The 19,882-nt window shown below is 35.3% G+C and overlaps 1 protein-coding gene across 1 annotated transcript; it reads left to right on the top strand.

The window, feature by feature from the left end:
• The first annotated feature begins 7,544 nt into the window (after nucleotides 1–7,544).
• Nucleotides 7,545–19,804, top strand: LOC112049609 (cilia- and flagella-associated protein 57). The gene is made up of 22 exons (XM_052883875.1): nucleotides 7,545–7,762; nucleotides 8,809–8,958; nucleotides 9,660–9,939; nucleotides 10,412–10,528; nucleotides 10,864–11,021; nucleotides 11,754–11,863; nucleotides 12,236–12,341; nucleotides 12,518–12,659; nucleotides 12,750–12,954; nucleotides 13,038–13,255; nucleotides 13,324–13,472; nucleotides 13,701–14,115; nucleotides 14,185–14,325; nucleotides 14,875–15,015; nucleotides 15,096–15,239; nucleotides 15,308–15,539; nucleotides 15,633–15,826; nucleotides 16,048–16,144; nucleotides 16,736–16,905; nucleotides 18,366–18,545; nucleotides 19,009–19,203; nucleotides 19,512–19,804. Exons 1-22 carry the CDS (start codon nucleotides 7,698–7,700, stop codon nucleotides 19,701–19,703), a joined length of 3,801 nt encoding a protein of 1,266 aa, XP_052739835.1. The 5' UTR covers nucleotides 7,545–7,697; the 3' UTR covers nucleotides 19,704–19,804.
• The last annotated feature ends 78 nt before the right edge of the window (nucleotides 19,805–19,882 follow it).

Consider the following 19,882-nt stretch of genomic DNA (forward strand, 5'->3'; position numbering starts at 1 on the left):
AAACGAAGCAAGAATAAGACTGTTGCACATCAGTTACTTTAATTACCTACGCTAATTAGTGATGACGAATTAAACTGCGCAGAAACTGGTTAATCTTTTGTTTTGCCTCATTTTATTGAAGTGAATGTTGCTCTAACAGTAGGTACCGTTTGTCAGTACATTATTCACGGAAACGTTTTTATGCAATCGTTTTCCGACTTGAACTGATATTTGGAATGGCTTTAGATAGTCGCGAAATTTGTACATTTCGCAAACCCATTATCCCCTTAAATAAACGTAGTAAATCAATCTAAATGAAGAAACAGCTAAATTACCAAAGTGGCATGTTTAACCAAATAATAATGACCAAATTGGACATTTTTTTGGGATAACTGATTTAAGAAAGAAGGTTCTTCTAAGTAATCGTAGAACAAGAGAAGGTAATTATACAGGACAATAAAATATTGGATAAGCCATCTGAAATATTTTCCACTACGATAAAAGAAACTTGTGAATTGTGACTCGAAAATTATTCTTACAGAAATTTCGCCAATGCCATTCTAAAGAATCCAGAGGACTAGACTTTCATCGTTTAGTATAACGTGACTTTTTGTAAAATTTCTCTTGTAATTTTAATTTTTAGGGAAAAAAGCTTAAATATTAAAAAGATATAGAAAGCTTAGACATTTGAATCGATGCCGTTTGTACTTACCTAAACAACTGTTTTATGTAATGTAGACTACATTTTATTATATTTTAAGAAATCTCTATGAAATATGAAACTCTTCTCTTTGTACTTGATATTATCCATGTTGTTGATTGCATAATAATGCTTGTTCATTATAATTTACACAGTAATTGTCTTAGTCTCTAACTCTTTAGAATACTTTAGTCTTTGTGTGTGTATGTAATTAATTATTTCGTACTCGTGTGCGTTTATGTATCCTTGTCATTAAAAAATCATTAACCGATTAATAACCTTTTATATTATGAATTTTAACCACAAGCTACAAGTAGGTTGGTACCTAACTAATAAATATTCTAGTATCTAACCAAATACTAGATTATTTAACAACATGACGTCAGACAAATCGTAAAGTCTTCAATAACGTCGAAGGCCAAGTAAGTTTAGGAAAATATTTTGCAACTTGGAATATTTTATTAGGAGTGTCATGTCAACTACATGGATTGCGTAATTGTTTAACGTAACTACTGAATATTTACTTTGTGTCTACCGTTCGAACACTTGCTTGTGTTATCAATCTTAAGATAGGTACCTACCTGTAATGGCAATTCGATTCTTATTGTGTACTAGCTGACACCGCTAGCCTAAAGCCTTCCTCGATAAATAGGCTATCTAACACTGAAATAATTTTTCTAATCGGACCAGTAGTTCTTGAGATTTGCGAGTTCAAACAAACAAATTCTTCAGCTTCATAATATTAGTATAGATAGGTATTTGTCCAAGTAGGTAATTCTTCTTGGTCGTTTTCTTTTTTTTATGCAATATAGGCCAGCGCTTGACTACAATTAAGCCTGATGGTAAGGATTAATGCGGTCTAAGTTGGAGCGCGTTTACCTAGAAGGTCGTGCCTGCCTTTCAGTGTCCTTGTTGCGTTCTTCAATATTTTCTTCCACTAATTCCTGTACTCTGCTTTTCTGATAGCCGATGGCGGAAGGCGCGTGAGACTTCCCTTTATCAGACCAGTGGCTAGGTGATCCGCCATGCGGTTTACGTGCCCTCTAATATGAGTTTGCCCGAGTTATAGGCGGGCCATATGACCAAGCTACTCGTAACTCAGAATTATTTATAAACAAACAGCTGAGAGCCTAGTGTCTCAGAATATGCTTCAGGATCAACATGTTAGTTCTTCACACCCGCGCAGTCCTTGAGTGTCATCAACGACATTTGACAGCCTCCTTGGCGCAGTGGTATGCGCGGTGGATTTACAAGACGGAGGTCCTGGGTTCGATCCCCGGCTGGGCAGATTGAGATTTCATTTGTCCAGGTATGGCTGGTGGGAGGCTTCGGCCGTGGCTAGTTACCACCCTACCGGCAAAGACGTACCGCCAAGCGATTTAGCGTTCCGGTACGATGCCGTGTAGAAACCGGAAGGGGTGTGGATTTTCATCCTCCTCCTAACAAGTTAGCCCGCTTCCATCTTAGACTGCATCATCACTTACCAATTGTGTAGTGAGATTGTAGTCAAGGGCTAACTTGTAAAGAATAAAAAAAAAAAAAACGAACTTGCCAAGCTATAGTTATACCTACCTATGTAACTACAATGTAATGTATGTAGGTTAAATATGTAGTTATGAGTTCGATATACTTAACTTATCGTTAATAACAATATTTTAGAAAGTAAGTACCTACCTACCTACCTAGATGCGATCACCTAATTTCTAGAATCCATTGCACGCGATTTTATCGATCCACAGTTACGAAGCAAACCGTTAGGTAGTAGGTAGGTATCTACCTACTAATAAATAATAAACTATTGTCAACCCATTGGGTTTATTTAGTCAACTTATAGACAAGAAGGAAAAAAGTAGGTAGTACGTACTCACTGATTGAAGTAGAACTTAAATCCCACTTACGAATATCAGGCGAAAATACTTACCTACAATAAGTTACAAGTTACAAAATACTAGTAGACCCAAGTGGTTCCCGTAAAATATAGCCTTTATCACTCGCAGATAGTGTAGCTTCCCAATTGTAAAATAATTGTTCAAATCGGTTCAGTAGTTTCAGAGCCTATTCAATGCAAACAATCAAATAATCAAATCTTTTCTCTATATTATTGGTATAGAAGTATATTGTTGTAGATGTATAATACATTATACAAATGTAATGATTACGTCATGGTGCAAAGTACTTACCTACTTACATTATATGAGTAGCAAGTTTCTGAGGTAAAAGTATCAAATTGGCCGAATGCCCGCAAATAACGTCTTAGTCATCGCCTTTTGTCCTTTAACTTTATTTATGTAAATAAGTACGCAATGGCCATGTTTGAAACACAGAACTTAAATAATCGTAAATTGCCTACATAATTCAACGATAACGGTCATTTCCCTAGCATTGATACTGAGTAGTAGTATCGAATAATAATTTGTACAAGTATGTAGTTTTGATACATTATATTATACAGAAGAGTAACTTCTCCAGTAGGCACGTCTGCAAGTTTATTATCTTCCACGTCTCGCTTGATGTCATCTGTGCTCTGTGTGAATTGGTGTTTTACTAAAATCTCTAAACAGATATAGGTAGGATCATTTATCTAGAAACTGAAATTGCAATTGCATTTTTTTTGCAGTCAGTACTAATATTATAAAGAAAACATTTTCATGTAATTAATATGAAGTAAGCCTTGCTTAAGCTTCTAAGTCCTAACCCTACACGCCCTTACCTTAATAGCGTAATGTTCTGATTGATCCCATGTCTTAAGTTCTTTCCAAACTCTGTGCTCTCTCAATGTTTGGGTTGGTCTTCTCTACAATTTCTAACTGATTACATTGACATATTTGATAAGTAGTCCCAATTACATTATATCCTCAGATTTTTGACACGAATTTATCCAAAACTAATTCATAAGTGTACAAAAATACGACAAATGTTTCGAGAAAACTACCATAAGCTTCCGCTGTTCCCTTGGCCAGGGACAACCCATCAGGCACCACCTTCCATGGCAATTTCAACTTCTCGGTAATTTGGGCCGAATCGAGGAAGGACGATTCGCTCCTTGTCCCTTGATACTCACTCTCCCCCTTCTGGGGCTAGACGACACGACCAGACAATAGCCAAAAACAGAGATAACTATGTTTAACTAAACTTTATTTTTTCTTTACTTTAAATCAAACCTACTCAGCAATCACCAGGCCTCATCGTACAAGTCAGTCAGTTAACTTATAACTAAAGTTATTATTTCAAGATGGCAGCAAATAAATACATAGTAGGGCCATTGACCCTACTGACACTTGGTCGACACAAAGGCGACAATTTAGTAAAGAACTCTTGTGTATTCCACTAACAGGGTATTGTCATTCAACAGGATAGGCTACAAGCGAGCTATCAATTGCTGTTCGTATCGCCAATTCATTGAGTCAGCCTGTTATTAATGGTTACCGACTTGTTATCAATATTTACCTACTTACTGCTCGTCCTCGTTCTAAGAAATAAGTAGATATACACAAGCCAAGCCTACCTAAGTATACTAAAATGGCAATACAAATTGCGGTTCATTGGTTTCGTGCTTTTTGTTGTTCTTCAGCAGTGCATTTGGGAAATAACCTCAGGGATTCCCCGAAAAAAAAACGCTAATTAAGAAGTACTTTGTTACTAGTAACTTTATCAGCTAGTCTTTTAAAAAATACTACAGTCACTCTGTGCAATAAACTTCATCATCATCATCAACATCATCATATCAACCGATGGTTGTCCACTGCAGGACATAGGCCTTTTATAGGGACTTCCAAACATCACGATACTGAGCCACCTGCATCCAGCGAATCCCTGCGACCTGCGGTCGTGGTCGACCAACACTACGCTTACTAGTGCGGGGTCGCCATTCCACTTTGGGAACCCAACTTCTATCGGCTTTTTGAACGATGTGCCCTGCCCATTGCCACTTCAGCTTCGCAACTCGTTGAGCTATGTCGGTGACTTTGGTTCTTCTGCGGATCTCCTCATTTCTGATGCGATCACGCAGAGATACTCCTAACATAGCTCATTCCATCGCCCGCTGTGTGACTCAGAGCCTTCTTATGAGGCCCAATAAGAAGCTTTTTACTTAATTAATCACAATTTACCGTAATACTAATGCCACACAATTAGACTACACTAATGAATGTATGTAGACTAGAGCATCAATTAGTTCGAAGTCTAGATTATGAGTTAACAGTGCAAATTGATTGTCTTCTCCAAACTATCCGTAATACGGAGTTCCATGGCCCTGATGTGGTAACTGGTTCAATGGGTCTTTAATTAATATCGTTTACCTAGGGAAGTATATGATCTATACGAATATTGTATGGAAACCATGGTAGGTATGTATAGGATGTTTATCTAGGGTATGCATTATAAATTAAAATTGGAAAATTCCTTGCATCTGTGAAGTGCACGACACTATATACTATATACTGTCACAGTAAAAGTCTTGTATATATTTACTGTGGTAGTGGTACTGTGCAGATACCTGGGAAGTAGTTTTTTTTTTTTTTTTTTAATCTTACCTGATAGTAAGTGATGATGCAGTCTAAGATGGAAGCGGAGTAACTTGTTAGGAGGAGGATGAAAATCCACACCCCTTTCGGTTTCTACACGGCATCGTACCGGAACGCTGAATCGCTTGGCGATACGTCTTTGTCGGTAGGGTGGTAACTAGCCACGGCCAAAGCCTCCCACCAATACGGGGATAATATATAGCCTATAACCTTCCTCGATAAATGGGCTATCTAACACAGAAATAATTTTTAAATAGGACCAGTAATTCCTGAGGTTAGCGCGTTCAATCAAACAAACAAACTCTTCAGCTTTATAATATTAATATAGATTGTTTGTTTTTGTTCTTAGTTTTTATTCAAAAATTAATAAATCTTGATCAGAGAACGCACTAGTTTACATGTATTGGGCGTATTGTCATTGCTAATATTCAGGATCGGTGGTATAAATGTGTTACTAAAGTTCGTATCATGTAGGATGGTGCGGGTGACTGTTCGTTTCACTCTTGAAAGTTTGCCGCGTTTAATAATAGTACGTATTATAAACGTCATACAGGCGACTGTCACCGTACCCATGCTATCTGAAAACACTTTAGTTGGTTACAAAGCTCTGATAATAAAGTCAATGCCTATCTACCAGGTTAATCGGGTATGAGTAGGCATAACATGGTCAGGATATCTGTCATTAATTAGATAATAAAGAACAAAAAAAAATAAAATCGGGTTAGTGGGTAAATTAAACTAAATAGATATCTAAAACTAGTTAACTTGAAAATAATTCCCACACACAAGTTTTATAACAGACTAGCGGACGCCCGCGACTTCGTCCGCCCTTAGACCTCTTTAATCCAGCCCTTACAGTAGTATCGCTGTAAAAATGGAGTAACTTCTCCCGTATTCCCAACATTTCTCTTCACTGCCCTGCTCCTATTGATTGTATCGTGATGAAATGTATAACCTGCTCAGGAGAATGAAGAATAATTGTACCAAGTTTCGTTAAAATCCGTCGAGTACTTTTTGTTTCTATAACAAACATACAGACAGACAGACAAAAATTTTACTGATTGCATTTTTAGCATCAGTATCGATCATTAATCACCCCCTGATAGTTATTTTGGAAATATATTTCATGTACAGAATTGACCTCTCTACAGATTTATTATAAGTATAGATAAAGTTGCTCTAATGGTTCAGGTAACAAATAATTCATTCTGAACAAAATTAAATTAACAGCACAAACAATGTTTCTAGGCTTCATCGATTTCGTTTTAAGATATTAAACGAAAACTATAAACGGAATCCTCTCATGACGCGAATCTAATCGCGCTTGGCTCTTTTTTATTGCGCTGATGAGATGCAGACGCTAGTGAGAGGAAGCGGCAAGTTACCTCGGAATTGCAAAGAGGATGCTCTACTAAAGATGACATTGAGCACCAATCAGGTAGAGTGGACATAAACGGCAACTCATGTTGCGCATTTTATTTCTTGACATTTTTATCTTCATAAATATTAGCTATACTTTTTTTGGTATTTTTGTTTTGAATGCGTTATTTCAGGTCTATAGGCTGACCTTAACCTTTAGGTAGGTAGATGACAGTTAGTTTATAGCTAGACTTTTAATTTAGTCTACATAATGAGTTGAGCGTTCTGTTATGGAAAATGTGAGTTGTTATGAAAATAATATCAATGGAAAACTAATGCGGCATCGATTTCCCAATGAGAATTTTAATTGAATTGATGAAATAAACAATATTTACTAAAGACTAGCAGTTTGATTCAGGCTGATTTTATGCATGCTTTAAAAGCATTTTAAAAATCAAAACTAGCAATTACAGGTAGGTATGAGTAGGTACATAAAACATTGTCAAGTCAAGGTAACATTTCTGTTTAGATTTAGATTGTGTAGCGTACCTAAAGATATTGTATTAATTATACTACAGTAGGTATTATGTAAGAATTATTTTAGTACCTAGCTTGATTTGCGTTTGCGACCTTCCTAATCATTATTTATTTCACCATGTGGTGGTTTACGATACTCGTTATACCTAGATAATAAAATTGAATGATCTTTTACCCTTTAAAAATAACCGCTAATGATTATCAACTTCTCTACTACAACACAACTCCCTAAGTAGGAAGGATATTGATTTCATTCCGGCTTTCGAAATCAAGTTTCCTTCGAATCGACGTTTTGAGGCTTTTGGAAAATCTAGTCTTAAGATTACTCGTATATTTTAAATGAAAAAAAAAAAAATTAAAATTCTTCCACTATCGGGATTCCGATAGGTAAAAAAATCCAATTGCACTCCACTTATAACGTAAAAGGATTAATTGTTTTGCAGTGAACACCAATGAAAGTGGAACAATAGCCGCAAGTGACCCAGTCTACAGCAGTTGTCATAACAACCGTAGCAGACGTCTTTCTTGTTATGACTTTTACTTCAAACGATTTTTAATTTGGCGCTGATGCTTGCATTTTATAGTTATTAATTAAGAATATGGCTACCGCGACACCGCCAAATATATCAGCAAGGATTTTCTATGGCTTAAGAACGGATATCAAGTAAGTTAATTGTTTGATTTAGAATTTATTTCTAAGAAAGATGGACGTCGGGTCGTCCCAAGGTACTGGAGCTAGGTTTCTCAAAGTGGGGTACGTGAACCCCTTGGGTTCGCCATTCGACGGCATGAGGTTCGCGACAAGATTTACGTAACTGATACCAAGTCAGAATTAAGGTTAAAATTGTCAAAAATTACTCCTAACATTGAATCCATTTGCGACAAGAAACAAACACACCCATCAAATTAATATTACAAAAACATTTGTTTTGGTACTTTATGTGCTACCTTATAATAAAAAATGATTATAAGGTAGCACAGTATCTTTGGGAGGGGGGCGGCGGTTCATTAGTTAGTAAGGGGTTCGCTGTCACTTGGAAATTTTAAAAGGGGTTCGTGGAGTCGAAAGTTTGAGAAACGCTGTGCTAGAGTTATGACTCTCCATCGGTAAGAGCAGTGTTGGTTAACCTGAGACTTCCTTCATTGAGTGGACCGATGAGATTACAGGAATATGGGAACTGCTGGTTAAAGACGGCACATGACCGTGGTGTTAGGAAGTCATTCCTCGGAAAGCGCAATGTTAATAACCTGAGACTTCCTAAATGGGCCGATGAGATTGCAGGGAACTGCTGGATGAAGACGGCACCAGACCGTAGTGTTAGTAAGTCCTTTCAAGAGGCTTACCTATAGGTACTTCATCGGCTGATAAATTAATGAATGAATAATAATTACCTATTTGCAATTAATAAGAGCTACAATTTTTATGAAAAGTTTTTTTCTATTTAATTAACTTTACTAAAATAATGTCTAATTTCTTAAATAATTCTTATGCCTTGATACGGCTTGCTTATTTCTATCAAATCATTTCAAGAGAGCGCGAAGTTAGGCAGTATTTTCACGAGTTTGCCATGTAAAGTCAGCCAAGTAAGTTCACATGCCTGCAGCGCTTACGGCTTGACAGCCGATAAAACTGTCGAAGAAAAACTGATTATAGTAGTTAAGTTAGGTACTCGTATTAATGGTGTTATAAAAACATAATGATCTCCACAGACAAAACGCCCACTACCTCACAGACTCCGATATTATCTATCCAGCCGGTGGTGTAATAGTAATTCACAACCATATCCAGAAGAAACAGAAGTTCATCAGACTCCAGGACAAGCATAAACCAATTAAATCATTGGTATTGGCTCCAAACAGGTAATTTGACATAACTACTTAGCACCTAATACCTGAATTTAATGTTGTATTGTAACAGCCTTGACTACCTACCTTCTTGTTATCACGTAAGTGTATGACGTCATTAAAACTTAATATGGTGAGTAAAACAAACAAATACAAAAATATAATGTATGCGGAAAATGTAAGTAGGTACTACGTAAGTACTTATTTGTAAGACAGAGTTCTTTCTATAATTGTGTGTATTTTTAGAATGTAACATTTAGATTAATGAAAGCAGTGTTGGTCGACGCACTAGGGGTTCGATGACATTGAACTAGTTGCAGGGATCCGCTGGATACAGGCGGCTGATGGACGCCCACGGCTGGACATACCACCATCGGCTGATAATAATGATGATGAGACTAATAATCTAAAAAGGAAAAGTATAGGGGTTAGTAGTGGGTAATCTCTGGATCTACTAAACCGATTTGAAAATTCCTTTACCAATACAAAGCCGCGTTATTTGTGAGTGTCGTAGGCTATTTTAACTCCGTATTCTCACGGGAAAGGGAACTAAGCGGATGAAAACGCGGCAAGTCGGCTAGTACTTAATATTCGTTTGCATCAACAAACTTAGTCTCTACAATTTTTTATTAAATTTTTAGTAATACACTGTTTGTTTTTTTATAACATTTTACGGTAATTTTTATATTTTTAAACAATATTTTATAACATTTTAGACGATGGCTGGCATTAAACGAAATAGCAGAAGAGGGCCAAAAGCCTATCATAACTATTTACGACCTGACCACTTACAAGAGACGTAAAATATTAACTGTTCCATTTGAAAACTCAACGGCTAGAGAGTTTGCGTGTGTTCAGTTCACGTTTGATTCAAAATATTTAGTGGCGATCACTGGAGAACCCGATTGGTATTTGTACTATTACAACTGGGATAAAGGAAAAGTAGAGAGCCATGCTAAAGCCCAAAACCCTAGCGGTCAGGGAACCGTAGAAAGCGTAAGAATTACTTTGTTTTATATTTTTTTGGTGCTTCTCCTCATTTCTGATTAATCACACAGAGATATTCCGAGCATAGTATTCCATCGCTCGCTGTGTGACTCTGAGCCTTCTTATGAGGCTCATAGTTGCGACCAAGTCTCGGAACCATAGGTCATCTCTGGCAACACGCACAGAACTTTACGCTGCTGTAAGAATTAGAAACGTAGATGTAAAACGTTTTGAGAGAGTTGTCTGTTTTCACGCAAGATACATAAATGAAGACTTACCTACTCGTGTCGTAAATCTATTTAGAAATAATAGATTGAGCTCGAAATGGAATCGGCTCCAGGATTAATAACTTACGCAATACAATAAATGCCTGAAACTCTAAAGTTGTTTGTTATTAAAGATATTTCTTAGTAAATCAATCTGTCCATTGAGTCAGTCATTGTGTAGCAAAAATACTGAGTATTTTTTAATTTTTTGTCAGGTACAATGCAATCCTTCGGACGCAACTCTTGTAGTTATAACAGGTCCGTATACATTTCGGATTATGAACGTTTCGGAGACAGTGTGGCGGCAGTGGGGATGGTGCAAGGCGGAAAATGTACGTTTCCCTGAATTATACGGTAGTTGTAGCAATAACTAGTTTCAGTGAGAAACAAATCAAAATGTATTTTTTTTATTTTTTAATAATTAATTTACCATTAACCATTTGTCAAAAAATCATCATTATCAGCCCACTACAGGGTCAGGGTTCCCTCCTTATAGGGGAAGGAATATTCTTTTCAGTGATTCTACTTCGTAAAGTTAAGGCTGGGCGTGGCTGAGCCATGCTTACATTACAAGTATGTATATTTTTATATACCTATTATTTTACAGAAAACAGAACCCTTCCTCCAAATATTCTATCGGTTAATACATTATAGGTTTTTTTTTTAGATAAATATAACTACTTGCATGTGGCTGACTTCAGATCGTATAATGTTCGGGACGGATAATGGAGTAATCATGATGGTGGAAAACGGTGAATTGAGACAGAACTGCATTTTTCAAGCTATTGATGTAACAGAAATGTCACTTAAAAAAGTCGACGTCGAGTAAGTTTCGAGCCATAACCTTACCTTTAGGCTAAATTAGGCTGAATGTCCACCGAAGAGGAGCGCGGCTGCGGAGCTGAGTGAGATAGTAATGCGAAGCCGAGTTGCAGACGTGATTCCCATGATCCGCCCACAATTTTTATATGTATTTTTAAAGTAGCTCGCAAGTTCCTGTCCACTGAAGAGGAGGGGAGATTTTGTGCAATCCTATTGGTTAATATTTCTCTGTTTCTCGGCTCCGCTGCCTCGCTCCGCTTCGGTGGACTGCAGCCTTAATTTTCATTTTTCTATATTTTATAACCTAGCTATAAATACGAGTGAACACCTCGTACACACTGGGTATTAATAATTATTATTGAAGGTCGTTGTTTATGGCCAGTTTATAGTAAAGATTTAAACAGTTTATGTTTCCGTCGTTGCTTTTATTATAACACTAGCAGACGCAATGCGGTTTCGCCCGTGTAGTTCCCGTTCCCGTGGAATACGGAGATAAAATATAGCAGATATTCACACAACAGTTTTCTATTGGTGAAAGAACTTTCAAAATCGGTTCAGTAGATCCAGAGATTATCCCCTATAATTAATTCCACAAACTTTACCTCTTTAGTCTTTATAGATTAGAATGTTACTTATATTTTTCAAAGAAGTCTTCTAGTGACATTGTTCAATATTTCAAGGATATTCAGTGTAAATAGTCGTCAGAAATGTAGTTTATTGTTCTGTTATTAATAGGGCGGCGGAGGGCGAAAAGACCAGCACAACCACTGTAGAAGCAACCAGCAGTGAACAAGTTGTTGAAACAGAATGTTATCCTGTTGAACATTTTACCAACTTCAATAAAGGTAGTGTATTTGTTCGAGTTTTTGGTAATCTAATACTAACGCCCGAGATTTCTTAACTGTGTGAAATTCAGTTTTTTACAAATCCTGCGAGAACCATGGAAACTTTGCTTAAAAAGTAGCCTATGTGTTAATCCAGGTTATAATGTCCATTCCATCTAAACCTTTAGTAGGTTTTGCGTGAAAGAGTGACAAACATTCATAGCATCCATCTATACAAAATATTTATAATACTAGTGGGAAAATACCTCGTTGTAATTTGGAGCAGCGTGAGATAGAGATCAAAATCTCTATAAAGAGGGGCCTGAAAATATGCTGATGATAATTTGAGTTTATTTATTATTAAAATAATTTAAATTGACGAAAACGTTACAGGGTTTGCTTACGCTTGCGGCCCTGGATATGTTCACATGTTTGAGAAAGAATCCCCGCATCATTGGCGTAAAAGGAATTTGTATAGGATTTCGAAAAAATCATACAAGTAAGAGGATCAACAGTATTTAAAGACGTAGATATTCAATTAAATGTATTATTAAAATAATTTAATGACCATTCCCGTCTGTTCAAAAAGTTGGCATAAATGCAAAGTTAGAATTAATCTTTATATTTCAAAAATGTATCTGGCAAATCATTATTAATGTTTTTTTTTGCTTCAAGACATACTCGAGAACATCCACTTTGGTCGCCCCTTGACGCTATACAACATATAACAATTGATCCAAATCAAGAGACACTTCTTATAACGACTCTCAGAAAACAATTATACTATGTGAAACTATTCGGACAGCATATGCTTCAGGTAAAATTACATTAGACAGTGCTATGGGAGAACTTGACTGGAAAAAAGTTCAAGTAGGAATTAAAAATCACTTTTACTTTATATTTTTAGAATCCAGAAATCGCTTTTAATGAACTAGGCCCTGCAATGCATTATGGCCGTATTAACTCCTTATCCATGTGCGCTTGGAAACCAATATTCATGACTTCAGGTGAACAAGACAAGAGCATTAGAATATGGAATTATATGACGGATGATGTCGAAATGATTAAACTGTATCAAGAAGAGATTCATTGCGTGTCTCTGCATCCAACGGGTAACAGATATTCATAATGATTCCCATCGATACGATATTGTTATACCTAATAAAGTTTCTAATAATTTTCCTTAACATTGCAGGACTTTTTGCTATCGTAGGATTTTCAGACAAGTTACGTTTCATGGTGGTACTGATCGATGATTTTGAAGTTATGCGAGAATTCCCCATCCGGAATTGCAAACGCGCAAAATTCAGTACTAATGGGCATCTCTTTGCTGCTGTAAATGGCCAAATTATACAGGTGTTTTCGTCCGTTTCGTTCCAGAATGTTTATAATTTAAAGGGACACAACGGAAGAGTTAGTATGACGTTATGGTATGACTTATTTAAATTTTATATGTTGTATTAAAAGTTTTTGTGTTTCAGATAACTAGTTTAGCTTGGTCTGCCAATGATTTGACACTGGTATCGTGTGGCACAGAAGGAGCTGTTTACGAATGGAACATGTCTTCTGGGCATAGAGTTGGTGAAGTTATACTTAAAACGAATCAGTTTAACGCATGTGCAGCAAATAGGTAAATTTAGGAATATAGTACATTATTTGTAAGTAATTTCGACATAATTGACGAATGTATGGTACCTACTTGAAATTTCATCACAGTTAACATTGACTCGTTTATTCGAAGAACAATAGTGCTCGGCCATTTGGTCATAAACCTTTCATTTAAGCCAAGAATAAATTGGAATTAATTATGTCGCAAGTTTTAATAAGTTTCTTTAGTTTGGTTATTTTATGTTAACAGCAACGGAAAAACTACATACTGTGTGGGCACAGACGGAGAAATCAAAGAAGTTGGTTCAAATACTATTCGCAGAAATTTAGGATTGATTGGATGCGCTCTTGATACGATTGTACTATCTCGTTCAGATTTGATGCTATTTATTACTGGTGGGGAAGGTGGGGTTGCTGCAGTTCAATTGCCTTTATTAGACAAGGCTATCTTTAACGAATTTCACATGCACAATAAGAAAGTAATTGGCATTGCTCTGTCGTATGATGATCAAACATTAGTATCAGTTGCCGAAGATTCTTCTATTTGTTTATGGAGACTAACTAATGCTGAAGGACGAGCTGTTGCATTGGATAAAGATTTTGCTTACTCTAAAGAGATTTTAATTAGCAAGAAGGATTTACAAGAAAAAATCAATAGTATAAACGTAAGAAATGTTACACAAAGTATTTTATTATTATTATTTACAACTATTAAACAGATTGGTAAATTTTAGTTGCTAAGTACGAGGATGAGTGAACTGGAGACCGAACACACATACCAACTTCGTCAAGCAGAAGCTACACAAGCCGAAAAATTAAAAGAAGTACACGAAGGATACTGCGCCGCTATTGAAGAGCTTAAAGAAAAGAACGAGGTAGGTAAAATAAAAATATTAATATAAATCTATACTAATCAGAAAGTGAAATCGAGTGTCTGTACTTCAAATATGTACGACTCGTACCTGGTGATATATTTCTTTGTACATTTTCTAAAAATAAACCTAGCTAGCTATCGCCTCCGAAACTATATCCGAGCATGATAAATTCCTTAAAATTTGAATCTCAATTCTCTTGAGATTCAAATTATACTAGCAGACGCCACGCGGTTTTACCCAAGTGGTTTCCGTTCATGTAGGAATATGAGGATAAAATGTAGCATATACAACTCGGGGATAGTGTAAGAGTAGCTTCCTAAAAGTAAAAGAATTTTTCAAATCGGTTCTGTAGTTTCAGAATCTATTCAATGCAAGCAAACAAACAAACAATCAAATATTTCCTCTTTATAATATTAGTATAGATATGTATTCAATAATTGGTCATTTACAGGTATTAGATCAAATAGGGGGGAAGAAAAATATAATAACAGGCTCGTTTAAACTAACTCCTAACATAATTTTTACTCATACTTAATTATTTTTTTCCAGCAAATGGAAAACGAACACACCCACGAAATAGGAATGATACAACAAGACATTGCAAAACTGAGGTCTGGTCATGAAAGAACTTTACAGGCGTTAGAAGCAGATTTTAATATCAGACTTATAAGCGAGTATGATAGGTATCAGGTAAGGATTATAAGTATAAAATAATATAGTTAAGTATATAATTAAAATGAAAAAAATATGAGCATATGAGCATTTTATAGAGTCTAGAAGACAAAACTGCTCGGATGAGGAAGGATTATGAACAAAGATTGGATGATTTGGCAGAAAGTAAGAGACAAGCTCTAAGACAACTGAATGATATGTTTGAAGCAAGGCTAGAAGAAAAAGACATCCTACTTCAAGAGGTGAGTTTACTAAATGATCTGATTTTGTAAAAGAGATGTCAAATAAAGACGTTATTTTATTTATATAGTTACAAGAACAAGCTGATTTGGAAAAAAGGGAGCACGAAACGATAAAATCCTCCATAGAAGAAGATGCAGACCGAGAAATTATCGAAATAAGAACGGCATACGAAGTTCAACTTAAAGAAGAAAAAGATGCTAACGTGAGATTAAAAGGAGAGACGGGTCTAATGAAAAAGAAGTTGATATCAGCAAACAAAGAAATAGATGAATTCAAGCATCAAATATCACAACTAAAAGGTAAAAGAATTCAGTGAAGAATTTAACTTTTATTTAATTATTAAATTTATTTTTCCATTTTCCATTTAATTAAGCAAACTATTTTCTTTTTAGCTGAGCACAAACAGTTCCAAAAAGTTATTTCTACTTTAGAACGAGATGTAGCTGACCTAAAAAAAGAAATATCCGAAAGAGATGGCACAATTCAGGATAAAGAAAAAAGAATTTACGAATTAAAGCGTAAGAAGCAAGAATTGGAAAAATATAAATTCGTATTAAATTTTAAAATAACGGAATTGAAAAATCAGGTATGATTACAAAAATTGAACATTATAATATTTAATATATTATATATATTTAAGACTATTATAATAGTATTGTTAAGAATATTTAGGTCAAATGAAAATTTTTAGTCAGGTAAGTTTGGGTGAGTAGTAGTAAGTTTATTCCATAAGTATTATACGTACGTAGCTAAAACATACATAATATGTGTTATATGTTTAGTTAATGAATAATTCAATGATAATAGATAGAGCCCAAAGAGCAGGCAATACGAGAGTTGAAGGTTCAAATTGATGATATGGAGAACGAAGAACTTAAATTATTGAATACAAAACATGATCTTGGTATGACGATAGACAAGCAGAAATGTTCATTCAAGTAGATTAGTTATAGATTATAAAGAATTACACCAAAAAAGTTACAGCTGCTACTGAATTCTGAAATTTACAATTTTTACTACAGATTGAACCACTTGAACGCGAGATAAAGATGAAAAAGTTGCGTATACTAGAATTGGAGGTATCTTTAGAAAATCTTCTAAAGCAAAAAGATTTTCGCGGTAATTCAGTTGTAATTTTTTTACCTCTGCATGTAGTTCTGCAATCCTAACAGTATCCACATATTCATACATACTCGTTAAAGTTTTGTCCTTTATTCGTTTCTATTTACCTACTTCTGTAGAAGTGGATCGCACTGTAGTTTAGTTTTACAATTTTATTAATCTTAGATATTAAATAAATATTTGATTAGTTGTTAAAAGTATTTTATTGCACAAAAGAAAAACGATAACAAAGAAAATAGAAGAAAAAGTAGTTGGTTTAAAGAGTAAGCTATTACCAGTAGTTCTTCAATTTTAAATTGTTTAATTAAATTAATTGTAATTTTGAGAATACAGATTTGAGGAAACTTAATTATAGGTACTATTTTATTTATAGAACTCAAGATCAATCAGTTAAATGAAAAAGTTGCGTCAGCTAAGAAAGATTTTCTACATGAAGCAAACCGGAACATGACTTTAAAAAATACCCTAAAGAAAATTAAAATTGACCTACACAATATGACGGCAAACTTTCAAGATCCTACACAGTTAAAACTTAGCGTGAAGGTAAATATGGTCAATGAGTTCTCTTAAATAACTCTTGTTTTAAATATAAATAAACATAAACAAAATGTTTAGTCTTAGGCCCCATTCGCACGAGAGTTAAAAAGCGATGCGTTAAAACTCAACGTTGGCGGGCGTGGCGTATAGTATGAGCACAGTAGATATATTACAAGCAGTAGTTGGACTTCATACTAAAGGTCGAAACGCGAGCTATACCTACGCAGCTCGTACGTGGGGTGATCGTGGGGTGAAGACCGTTGCGACTGTGCCGCGGTGACGATTTTTTAATTATGACGACTAGGAAAAAAGTTATTATTTTTATAAAGTTTGATTAATATTTTGTATTCTAAAGGCATAATTTAATAAATATATATATAAATAAATGCTTAAATGATAAAATTGTGTAAATAGGTAATGACGTAAACGTTAATATAATATTATTAAATAATTATTTATTAACTTCTTCATTTAGGTTGTTTTCTTTGATTATTATGTAATACATAGATTTAAATCTTATGACATGTATGTTTTGTATACCTGTATTTTAAGGTAATAAAGAAGTTACGTAAAGAAGTTGTTTGAATTTAACAACATTATTGTGTTGCTCATACTTTAATGTATTTGAATAAAAAAAGTAAAGAGCCAGCTGATATCAATATACCTATCCAGATTTTTTTATTAAACTCCCGAACCCGGTCAATCTCAATTTGTTTTTTGTAGTTCCTTCCCTACATGCCAAGTCAGGGTCAATTTTTTATCGTCTATTCTATAGTGTGGGGGTATCGTTATCGGTATTTTTGTACATTACATAAGGGGTTAAAGTGCTAACATAATCTACGGAACCCTACACTGCGCGTGGCCCGACACGCACTTGACCGATTTTTTATTATTTGGTCACCTAGTGTGGTGGTAATAGATAGATGGCATCACCAAAATAAATATATGAAGGTCCTTCAATATCATTGATTAGTATCAGCCTTATTTAAATCTACCAATCAAAAAACAACACGCATTTTATTGATCACTTCCTATTTTACTACAATTTACAAAGTATTTTATTTGTTTATTTAAAAAAAAGTATATTTACAATCACATAACTAAATGGAAACACAAAGTTGGCAAATGTAATTAAAATGCTGGAGGCAGGCAGCCCTATCACATGTTTACGGAGCGCGCGGCTGTAGGTATTTATTTCAAAAATATGGCCGAGTTATTATACTGCTTGTAATATATCTACTGTGGTATGAGGCAACGCTGCTCGATAAAAAAGTATCGTTTTTTAAAAACGCTGTCGTGTGAACACATACTTGGGAATCTATTTTAACGTCCCTTTATTTGAACGCTTTTTTAACGTTAAAAAAAACTCTCGTGCGAATAAGGGCTTAGTCTAGTAAATATCAATAATTGTTCAGACACACCAAGACCACATAAAAGATTCGAATGTCTACTCAATATGTTTTTAGGCGCTGTTCCAAAAATATGTGGAGGATATTGACTTCTTACGCAGTCGAGAAGCTGAAGATGAGGCTATTAGAGAGTTTAATCGACAACGTGAACACCTTGAGAAGCAATTGGCTGGACTCAGGGCGCAATTAGCAAAGTCGCTGGGCGGTGCGAAGGGTGACATCAGGAAAATTATGGATGTAAGGAGGCCAATTGTCTACTGTTTTGAGCAATTGTCAATATACATTTCAGGGTACATAGTTCAAAGAGCCGATGGACTTTGGGGTCCCAAGGTGCTGGAATGGTTTCAGGGTGCCGCAGGATGCTCGAGAGCTCGATGGCTCGAGAATGTTTTATTTGGAAGTCTATGCAACAAAAACCTGTGTCAAAAACCTGTGTTCAGCAGTGGACGTCCGTCGGCTGTTAATGATGATTTCAGGGATTATAGCAGATTTGCCGCCAATTTGTCAAAATATTAAGTCTTACGGCCAGTTTCTTCAACGCAAGTAAGTCAAGGTAACGTCATAAATCAAAAGTGACGGTCTTATTCACTGAAAAATAAAGTCTTCTTTACTACTTACTACTTTTACTGTTACTTTAGCTTTACATGAAGAAACTGGCTGTTAGTCAAGTAAATATAATTAATTATCAGTGTCTTTTTAGGAAAATTGCACTTTACTAGGAGAGATCAACAATTTGAGGATAGAATTGAAATCTACGAGGAATCGGTGCTTTCAAATGGAGTCCATACTCGGTCTTTCAGCGCGTTATATTCCACCTACCACAGCGCGCGCTAAACTGAAACACATCACCGAGGATCGAGAGAAAATTGATGAGAAGTTTAAGCAGAAAATTGAGGTTATTTTTCATGTTTTAAAATGCTCTATTATCGGATCCTAGACTTGGTCGCTAACTATGGGCCTCATAAGAAGGCTCAGAGTCACACAGCGGACGATGGAACGAGCTATGTTAGGAGTATATCTGCGTGATCGGATTAGAAATGAAATCAGGTGGCAGTATCGTAATGTTTGGAAGTCCCTACAAAAGGCCTATGTCCTGCAGTGGACGTCCATCGGCTGATGATGAAAATGCTCTGATATTTATTAGCAGAATAGTATTTGTATAATTTCAAATCTATACCATTTGTTATAAATTTATAATTACAGGAAAGAGAAGAAATTATCGTTGCTCTGAAAGAAGAGAATGAACGTTTACTAGCCAAGGTCAGATGTTTGGATGACGAGGCTACTGGTGAACCCCTAGATTTTAATGTTAGATATTCTCTAACCCAACGTCCAAATGTAGAATCAGCACCTGCTCAAGATGATGAAGCTGAAGATCCTCCAGACGCAACATGATCTATTTGATCACGTGGATTGAGATAAAATTATTACCATAACTATTATATAGATTTAGTTTATATTTGGGATTATTAGAAAGAGTAGTATTATTAGATTGATCATACTGTTTCAATTATGAATTATTATTATTGATTGGTAAATTAAAAATTTGCATTTATAGAGAAGAAAATCTTAGC

Source organism: Bicyclus anynana, chromosome 1, assembly GCF_947172395.1.
Source record: "Bicyclus anynana chromosome 1, ilBicAnyn1.1, whole genome shotgun sequence".
Taxonomy (NCBI): domain Eukaryota; kingdom Metazoa; phylum Arthropoda; class Insecta; order Lepidoptera; family Nymphalidae; genus Bicyclus; species Bicyclus anynana.

Bases quoted from the DNA above. Each gene is read 5' to 3' on its own strand.
- LOC112049609 (XM_052883875.1), top strand. From the start codon at position 7,698: ATGGCTACCGCGACACCGCCAAATATATCAGCAAGGATTTTCTATGGC. The intron at 15,016-15,095 runs GTAAGGATTATA...AGCATTTTATAG, and splicing joins GCGAGTATGATAGGTATCAG to AGTCTAGAAGACAAAACTGC. The intron at 15,827-16,047 runs GTATGATTACAA...CAATGATAATAG, and splicing joins TAACGGAATTGAAAAATCAG to ATAGAGCCCAAAGAGCAGGC.